This window comes from Humulus lupulus, chromosome 8 (genome assembly GCF_963169125.1).
Source record: "Humulus lupulus chromosome 8, drHumLupu1.1, whole genome shotgun sequence".
NCBI classification, from domain to species: Eukaryota; Viridiplantae; Streptophyta; class Magnoliopsida; order Rosales; family Cannabaceae; genus Humulus; species Humulus lupulus.
This window is the reverse complement of record NC_084800.1, coordinates 42,740,229-42,750,984: the sequence shown is the minus strand read 5'-3', so window position 1 is coordinate 42,750,984 and position 10,756 is coordinate 42,740,229. Positions and strand designations below refer to the sequence as shown.

Below are 10,756 nucleotides of genomic sequence, written 5' to 3'. Positions count from 1 at the left end.
TGCTATCACAAAACTATATTGTGCTTCTCAAACCCCTCATGGATGCCTAAGAGGAATGATATATGGAAGCACTGCTCGTATTTTAGACAGAACTCTAGCTAACAACATCAAGTCAAGTACATAGGTACTAAGTAAATTTTGTGTTGAAGATAAACTCCCAACTTTAGTACAGAAATTGGAGTGGCTGTGGGAAAAGTAGAATAAGAGGCATAAAATGTGTACAGTCGAAAAATGCAATAAGTGAAGCAGTTACCATAGACTACGAATAAGAAAAAGAAATGCATATGTAGGCAAAAGATAAAATAAGAACAGTGGCTAAAAAATAAAAATATTATGGATACTGTCCACAATAGGTGCTTCATATTTGTAACGATTCCATTCGTACAAAATTGCTTTTTTGTTATGAGCATTGAAACAATGAATTGATGATCTACTTAAGTTGAAAGTAAGTTTAGTACAGTTATTTATCAATTCTCTTCATGCAAATTTCTGAACACATTTGGTTCTAAGAATCATCTCGTAACAAACTAAACGTCTAAACATTGTTGTTCTTCAAGCTGTACAAACACACAATGCCAAGGCACGTTAACATTCTGTTTAGCAAGAACTTACATGGTTTCCTCAAGTGAAGTTGCAGGTGTTCTGCATTACAACTTAGACCTTATATTTTATGTTGATATCTTCTTTAAAATCCTCTCTTTTAAGTCCAAGTCATAATTCATGACCCCATTCATTAAGCTTTTATCCATCTTCCACCTTCCAAGCAATTGATGGCATGGTTTCTGCAGGTAACCTTTGGCCATTGACATGGTACATGAGCTGTTTGCACGAATTACGCTAGCCTTAAATAATGTGTCGTGAACAACACATAGCAGAAGACACTGACCTAAAGAAACTCTTCCGGTGGGTAGAATGCTGTTCCAAGATGACCACCAATATAAACTTTGTAGCCACATTGTATAACTAGAATTCTTTGGAGAAACTAGTATAGATTCAATGTAAGAAAATTATGTACACAAAATTTCTGATCTTAATAAAGCCAAAGTCATATTAATTTCCTCAATTTTGGGATGTGATTGATCACCTGCAACAAAGACATGAGATTCTTCTCCAATTTGAACCCAACTACAGCCAGGAACCTTCATCAGGCCCTTTGCTTTCATCAAATGCCTCACATTTTCTACCTCATCCCACTGTCCAACAGCTGCATATGCATTTGAAAGTGCAACATAATTTCCTGAATTATTTGGCTCCAACTCTAATAGCTTTCCAGACAAATATTTTGTTAGCTCAGTTTTGTTGTATTCTCTACAGGCAGAAAGTAATGATCCAAAAATATGTGCATCTGGCTCAAAAGGCATTGAGTTGATAAGCCTAAATGCTACGTCGAGATTCCCACACCTAGATAGTAAATTAACCATGCAGCCATAATGAACCATACTTGGCTTCAGCTGATGTTTCGATACCATATCAGCAAAAAGCTCCAAACCTTCGTTAACCAGGCCCGAATGGCTGCAGGCATATAAGGCGTTAGTAAAGGTTATGGAATCTGGTTTCTTACCTTCTTCCACCAAATGTCTATACAATGCAAGAGCTTCCACTGCTTGACCATGTAATGCATAACCAGAGATCATTGCATTGTAGATTGGAACCGCCTTTTCTTCAATCATATCAAAAAGTCTCTTTGCTTTATCTATATTACCACATTTAGCATACATGTCCACTAACGAAGTCGCAAGTGGAACTGACGAGCAAAGGACATGTCTTGTTAAATACCCATGAATTGCCTTCCCATATTGCAGCAGTGCCATATCTATGCAAGCTGAGAGCACAGAGACAATGCTTACAGAATTGGGTCTAATTCCGGCCTCTTGCATTTTGTGGAATGCAACAATTGCTTCATAGCCAAAGCCATTCTCAGCCAAACCAGAGATGAGAGTAGTCCAAGTAACTAGGTTGGGCTGGATACCAAGGGACTGCATCTGCAAAAACATGTCTTTGGCCTCATCAGTCTGGCCATTCTTAAGAAATCCTAAAATGATTGAGTTATATGATATAACACTTGGTGGCACACTTTCTAACTGCATTTTATAAAACAGTGTCAAGGTCTCACCACTTTGACCCAACTCTGCATATGCAGCCAACATTGTGTTCCAGAGTACAAGATCTGCCTTTGTTACAGAGTCAAAAACTCTTCTTGCACAATCAATCCTGTTACATTTGGCATACATATCTACTATACTACTTGCAACAACCACATCAGAGTCAAGGTTGTTTCTAATACAATAACAATGCCCCTCCTTGCCAAGTTCCAAATTACTTGTTTCTGCAGAAGCAGACATTAAGGATGCAAGTGTCACAGAGTCAAACCGCATTTTCTGTGATCTCATCTGCCTGCACATACTGAGAGCTTTGTCAATCTTTCCAGCTTGCACATAGCCCGATATGATCAAATTCCACGTGACCGCATCTTTCTCAACAATCTTACTGAAAACCAACTCAGCATCCTCTATCAGACCAACCTTACAGTAAAAATTTATGATAGAGCTGCCCAAAATGGCAGTCAATACTAACCCTTCAACAACTGCTACCGCATGCCCTTGCTTACCCTCGCCTGGAGCACGTATATTAGCTGAAGCAGAAAGATAGCAAGATATGGTAACTTGAGTGGGTTCGACGCTTTCCATTCTCAAATTATAAAACAACTCAATGGCTTCCTCATTCAGCCCATTTAGAACATATCCAACCATCAGTGAATTCCAAGTTACTACATTCTTCTCAGGAATTCCGTCAAAAACCTTCCGCGCATCCTCCATAGCTCCACATTTCCCATACATATCCACAAGACTACTAGTAACAAACACGCACCCGCTATAACCCATCTTCACAGCATATCCATGAACCCCTTTCCCGACCCCAATCCATTGAAGAGCTCCACAAGCCTTCAGTGCATTTGGAACAACAAAATTATCAGGTAAATGCCCAGAATCCAGCATTTCAAGAAGACCCAACAAAGCTTCTTCACAGAAACCCATCCTACAATTCATTCCAATAATGGCAGCCCAAGAAAAAACGTTCTTTGAATTCACCATTCGGAACATACGACTCGCAACACTATAAGCATCACATTTAGAGTAAAAAATCACAAGCTTAGTCTCGATATACTCGTTCCCAGCCAAAAACTCACCATTTTTTATGATCCGGGAGTGGATTTGCTGACCAGTGGAAAGATCTCGACCGTAGACGCAGCCCTGAAGAAGCTCTCCATAAATTTCAGGCTGAACTTGGAGATTATCGAGCTCCATTTTAGTGAACAAGTCCACAGCTTCTTGAATTTGGCCTTGTTTGCAGAGCGAAGAGATTTGGTGAAAGTGAGATTTGTAAAATATCTGAAAGCTTTTGGGATTTTCATGAAAATTCGGGGAATGGGTTTGGGTGGGTTTGTGCGATTGGAAGGGTTTGGAAAGAGATAATTGAGTTTGAAGGTTGGTACTGGGAGTAAGATGAAGAGAAGCCATGCATGAAGAATGAGATGATATGGCCACAGCAACACATACACACACACAGAAGAAGATAATGGTGTACTACTAGTCGTTACTTGCTACTGCCACATCAGCGGCAAGGGACATTTGAGTAATTCACTGCTCTTCTTATTTTTTAGTATATATATACCCTATTAATTAAAAAAAATTAAATTTTAAAATTTTCTAGCACTTTTTCTTGTATAACTTTTTAGGAAAAAAAAAACTCTTATTTTAACAAATTTTTATATATATTTTTATTTAAATATCTAAAATATATATTATTTATATGTATATTTTGGAATATAAAAAAAAATAGAAAAATTGAAGTGATAAGTTGAAAAAATATATATTAATATTTAAAAAAAATGGGGTGTACTAATCAAATTTTAGAGTGCAAATATAATGTTCCTACTTTTTTATGATGAATTTTTTCTTCTTCATATTTATAGTTTTTTTTAGTTTGTTTTGCAAAAATTTTGACATTTAATTTTTCCACTTTTTCTATGGCATTTTGATTTAGAAATTCAGATTTATGAGATTTTCTTTCTCATAAATTTGAAAAAATATATAATTATGCCACATTTTTAATAATAGTTATATTTTCTTTGATTTTAAGGATAATTTTTTTTCAATAATTTATTTTTTTTCTTCAATTTTTATTCCATTTTTTCTACAAATTTTTCCTTCATCTTTTTTTCCTTCATCATTTGTTTTTTTTTCTTTATATTTTTCAGTTTTTTTTTCTCTATCTTTTTCCTTCTTTTTTTTCCTTCAATTTTTTTTTTCTTTTTTGTACTTATTCTCTTATCATCTAATTTTCTTTTATTTTTTCCACATATATATGTTAACATTACATAATTATTTTACTATTTTATTGTTTATTATTGTAATTATTATTTTTTTACAGTTTTTTCAACTATTGGTAAAAAAAATTCAAGTCAATTTTTTCAACATTTTCTTTTTACCGTAACCGTGATAGGAACATCCAAATTTGGAAAGAAAAACAATAAAGATATGAAAACGTGAATGAGTAACCAATTACCTTGATAAGAACATTCAAATCTAGGGAAAAATTATATGAAAACATGAATGGGTAACAGTTATCCTATCCAAATCTAGAAAAAAAATAGATATGAAAACTTGAATGGGTAACTAGTAACCCTGATAGGAACATCCAAATTCAGAAAGAAATAAAAAAAATATGAAAACATGAATGAGTAACGAGTTAGCCTGATGGGAACATCTAAATCTGGAAAAAAAATTGATAAACATGTGAATGGGTAACTAGTAACCCTAGTGGGAACATCTAAATTTGGAAAAAACATTAGATATGAAAACTCGAATGGGTAACCAGTAACCCTAATAGGAACATCCAAATTTGGAAAAAATAAATAAATATAAAAAACATGAATAGGAAACCAGTTACCCTGATCGAAAAATTCAAATCTAAAAAAAAATATGATATAAAAACATGAATGAGTATCGGGTTACCCTGATTAGTGTTAGGAACGAGTTTCCTAATACGCAATGGAATGGTGGTGGGTTGGCCCAATGTACAACAAAGATTTTTGTAACATATTTAAACTACTTTTAAATATGCGGATCCATTAATATACATACATTAATCATAACACAAGAAAATAATAAAGAACATACATTTTGATGCCTATCAAGTATCATTGCTATCTTTTTGTAAAATAAACGATCTTCTTATCCAAGTTGCTCACAGATACTCACACCAAGATCTTCCACAACGTTCTCTACACCTCAAGAAGTGTGTGGGCACTTAGAGAATAAATGATAGTATATTTCTGATTCAACTTGATGTACTCAACACGTGAGATCAAGAGAATATGTCTGAAATTGGTTCTGTATATTTTTTAGTGAGAGATAGAAAAATATCGTTCTTTTCTTTAGCTCAAATAATTTATGTATTGAGTATTCAGTATATTTTTATTTTCTGAAAAGTCTAACTTAAATAGAAAATATTCAAATTTTAAAAATAAATATGTAACCAATTTACAATTTATCTTTTAATTAATTAATTGTCTTATTAATGAAAATATCAAAAACTAATTTTTGAATTTTATATTAATTAATTAATTAAATAAATAAAAGTAAAAAATGTATCCTTGATTTTTTACACTGCTCACGCCACACACAGTCCATAGACTGTTTGTGATGTGTAACACCCTATAAATTAGGGATATTTGATTTTTCACAATTATTTAGTTATTTATTCAAGCATAAAATCCAATAACCTCATAATTAATTCAAATTTGAATTTATTATCTTTTTAACTAATTATAAAATATAATTAATTATTTGAATAAATATCAATATTTTAAATTCAAATTCAATCTAAACTTATCAGATTATTATCTCACACTCAAATAAAGATATTTAATTAATTCTACCAATTAATTAAAACCAATTTTAATTAATACTAATTTCAAAAATTAAATATTAATTTTATTATAATTTCGAAAATTATATAATAATTAATTTTGTTAATTACAACTAATTTATAATTAATTAATTAATCACTATTATCACATAATTGCATATTTGGCCCGAAGAACAAATTTCTTCTTAAATATATATTTTAACAATTTTTTACTTTATATCAACTCTTGTCTTGAATAGTGTTGATAGAGCCGCTGTGTGGACCTATGAACCTATAATTCCAAGCTCCAATAAATTTGATATTGTTATTTAAACTTTTTAATTAAATAATTTAAATTTATTAATTTCATGATTACTCCACTATAAATATGAGACTGCACTCTTGTAAGTATAGACATTTCATTTACTGAGTACTTTATAACAATAAAGTGTCAATTGATATAATCATTACATATAAATTAACCCTCTAATAATGGTTCACAATTAACCGAGAATAAAATTGTCGTTTTATCCTTTTAATTATATCTTGTTTCCTTAAGTACCATTGACTTTACTAGTGAATGTATATTCATAACTAAATTATGAATTTGAGCTCAATAACCTTTCAGTCTCAAAAGTCAACCCTTAAGAGAACTAGTATTCAATCTTTTACGAGAATGTATAGATTCCGTACCTGTATACTATATCCCCAGCCATTTACATTAATGAGTTCCCAAAACAAAAGTTTCTAGCCTGATCATTTTGACAGACCCTAACGAGTAAATCAAAGAACTCATATAACATAAACATGAGTTCATAGTAACTTCAGGATTAAGATCTATTTGTATATGATCATTGTTATCCCCATTTCCTGCATGGGCTCGGGGCCTTCGTCCAGGCCCATTGCCAGGGGCCATGTAAGCATGCGGGCCCGGCCCAAGGCCTCTTGGTATGGAGAGTGTCCAAGGGGAAGGGTATGGACCGGAGATGCATGTCGGGGCCCATTGGAGGTGTCCGGAATGTCCCTCCAGGTCTGTCCTCCGCGACGACAGTCCGGGCGGTGTACAGAGCGTTCGGACCCTCGCGGCTACACGTCCAGGTCCGGGCCTGTGGTAAACGAAGCGGGACAAAGGTAAACGGATCCGGATCCCCTCACCCCCGGTTGAAGGGGCCAAGCGTCCAGGACCCTGAAGCCGCCTCACTCCACGTGGGCGTTGTCCTCACTTTTCACCTGCAAAAAAGGTCACCTCGGGATTGCACGCCGATGTTTCGGGTCTGCGCAGCCAAGTACTCTGACTGGTCTTGTCTCCTGAATCTGCCTCGTGACTAGAAGTGGCCAGACCAAAAGCGCCGTTTTGTCGGGCGAGATGTAGCTCTAAGGACAACCTGTTGGGCCTTAGCTGGCTTGGGATTTTTGTATTGTGTACCTTTTGTATTGGGCCTCCACTAGAAAGGCCACTTATATCCATTTCTCCGATGGGCCTGGGTCGGACCCGGTGTTCCCATAAGCCTATAAATATAAGCTACAGAACACTGTAAGAGGTCTCTCTTTTCACCAGAAGGACAGAAACTCTGTCAAAATATAGAGAGAAAACTCTATTGTAAAAGGTTCTTCAAGCTCTAATAATATAGACTCGTGGACTAAGGCTAGTTGACGCCCCAACCACGTAAAAACCCCGTGTTAATCTTCTGTTTTCATTATAATTATCAGTAAATATTAGTCATTAATAGAGTTGCCGAAAATCTCGGTTAACAATCATTATTTGATATATTTAATTAATACTTCGAAACAGTATTTAACTAAATATTAATAAATATATCTGGTCCAGTTCTATGTATTATCTAATATATAAAATATTTCCACTAAAGTGTCCTACTACACTAGTAATCCGGATCTAGATCACATGTATTCATAATACTAGTGGACCGTACTTGCAGTAATTAATCTAAAGATTCCATAATTTTATTTTACTGCGAACTATTCAAGTTAATTTATCTCAAACACAATCCTCTCATACCAATACGTGGTTGAGATCACATATATGAACCTAGGATTTTTTCTGATATTTACTCAATATTATCACAGAATAATATAGTTTATAAAATATATGCATAACAAATTCAACATATTTATTTATTTCTTAAAACAATGTCTACTACATATGTTTTGAGGACACAATTCCCAACAATTAGAACATCCAAATCTGAAAAAAAATCATATATGAAAACATGATTGTAATAAGTTCTTAACCTAAACAAGGAAAAAAAATAGTCATGATCATTAAAAAAAAAAGTAAAAAAAAAAAAAGCAAGAACAAAAAAATTGATTTGATTTTTTTGTTTATGTATAGTAAAAAAAAAAGAAAAGTAAAGTAATAAAAAATGATAATAAATAATAAAATATTTTGAGTTGAAGGTCAGGCGAATGAATAAGAAGATTTCTCCAAAAAAGTTTGGCAAAGAATAATGAAAAATAAGACATCACAGATAAGAGAAGTTGAAGAGATGAAAAATAACAATAGTAAAGTAAAAACGTATTTGTGATTTTTAATTGTACCATTATATTATGAAAAAACAATTAAATAATATAAAAAATAATAGAAATAGATTAAGTTCCCTTTTTAAAATACTAAGCCAATATTGTATAGTGAAACTAATTATAAATAATCAAATGAAAAATAATTAAATAATTAAAATAATCTCATAATTTAAATAAACTTAATTAAGAGCAAAACTATAGCATAAACCAATTTTTATACAAAAATATGGAAAACTAAATTTATTTAATTGATTTCTTTTAAAATAAGTTTTTTTTTAAATGCCATATTTTTGTAAACTTGCCATAAAATATGTAATTTCGTCTTTTTATAAATGCTGGGCCTATTTTATTCGCTTGACCTGATTAATGACCTGTTGCAAGTGGGTGGATCTTGAATCCTGGGCTTCAAACAGACTAGGCCTATATTTGGTTATTGTTGGGATTTGCGGACAAGAAATGAGAGTTGAGAGGAATTTGACTCTATTTGTATATTCCTTTTTTTTTTTTTTTTTTGGTGTGTGTGTGGGGTATTTGTATGGGAAAATTACAAATAATACGGTAATTTAAAAAGAAATTTGATTTATACGGTAATCTAAAATAATTACTAAAATACGGTTCGTTTATATGCAAACAGTGGTACGTTTTCCAATCAATTATAAATCTTTTTATTCTATTTTCTTTTATATTGTGATAGAATTAAATTATTTATATGAGATATATTAATTAAATATAAATACATCTTGATGGGGTTTTTATTGATTTTCAATATTTGAATATTAGTATATATGTATATATAAATATATAATATTCTTAATTTTTTTTTGTCTTTTTGTGTCCATTTTTAATGAAAATTCAAGCTTAACAAATAATATAATAATAAAAGTGATAACATCATAGCTACTATCTTCAATAAAGTATATTAATTTATTTTTATTTAAAAAGAATATATTTATTAATATTAAAATAAATATTTATACAAGTTACAATATGCTGTTAATTAAAATTAATATTAATAACTATATGTTACAATATATAGTTAAAGACAATCACAATATTATTATTCTTTATAAAAATATTATATGTATTTATTAAATCATAGCTAGTCAAGTCTCAACACTCAATGTTTAACCAAAATCATAATATAATCCAAGTTTCAAGTTTTGTTACAAAAATATATTTAAAGTTAAAAAATTAGTTTTGTAAATCTCTGTAATAATCATGTTAAATAAATTTATAAATAATTATGTATATGTGAGTTACAAAAATAAACTTTTTAGTTGTGAAATTAGTTTTGTAAATTGTTGTTACAAACATGTAAAACTTGTTTAAAAGAAATATTGTATTTCACCACTACATTCAATAAAGTGTTTTATAAATAATGAACATCTTAAATTTGTATTTTTAAGTTGTATAGCATAAATATGATGATTCATGTAATTTTTTGGTACAATATTGTAATAATATAGAAAAATATAATATTTTTATGTATATTTTGTTTATGATTTCTTAACTATAAAATATTTTCGTAAATATTAGTTACAAAAATATCATTCTTAGTTTTAAAACTAGATTTGTAAACTATTGTTATAAAAATAAAAAATTTAGTTACAAATTTGTTTGTAAAAAAAAAATCTACAATTCTATAACGAATTTTGTAAATATTATTTACAAACACGTAACAGATATTTACAAGTTTGTAACAGATATTTACTAGTTTGTAAACGTTGTTCACAAAAAAATGTATTTTACAACTTTTATTTATGATTTTGTCACTCCGTATTTACAATTTTGCCATTCCGTATTTTTGTAATGCACCGTATTTTTCAGATTTTTTTTTAATTTTTAGTGCATTTTTATAGATTTCCCTATTTGTATATTCTTTTTAAGTTGACTCATTTTTATGTTTTTACTGAATTTATTTTTAATTAGGTGTTGAGTTTAAAAAAAAAAAGGATTTTTAAGTTTAAATTTTATTAAAATCTAAAATTTAAAATAAATAAAAAAATTCAAAACTAAAACAAATAAATACTATATTGCTTTCTTGTTTAATTTTATAAATTTAAAATTTTTAGTTTGTTAATCAATTTTATAAATTATTCATATAAAATATATTAATATATTTGAAGTAGAATTTTGTCATTTAAAAAAAAATCTTTATAAAGGTAGAGAAGGCCTTTTTTTTTTCTCTTTTTAGAGAAGGAGATATTTTGTAGGTTATGGGAAGAATCATTAATTACCCAATGAGTATTACAAACATTAATTCACATCGAGCCATATTAACACATACTTTTCTCTGGTTTAAAAGCAT

The 10,756-nt window shown here is 30.5% G+C and overlaps 1 protein-coding gene across 1 annotated transcript; it reads right to left on the bottom strand.

The window, feature by feature from the left end:
- Positions 1–918: 918 nt before the first annotated feature.
- LOC133796976 (pentatricopeptide repeat-containing protein At5g55740, chloroplastic) lies at positions 919–3,566 on the bottom strand. Its single transcript, XM_062234697.1, has one exon. It carries the CDS (start codon positions 3,516–3,518, stop codon positions 1,008–1,010), a length of 2,511 nt encoding a protein of 836 aa, XP_062090681.1. The 5' UTR covers positions 3,519–3,566; the 3' UTR covers positions 919–1,007.
- Between the last annotated feature and the right edge of the window lie 7,190 nt (positions 3,567–10,756).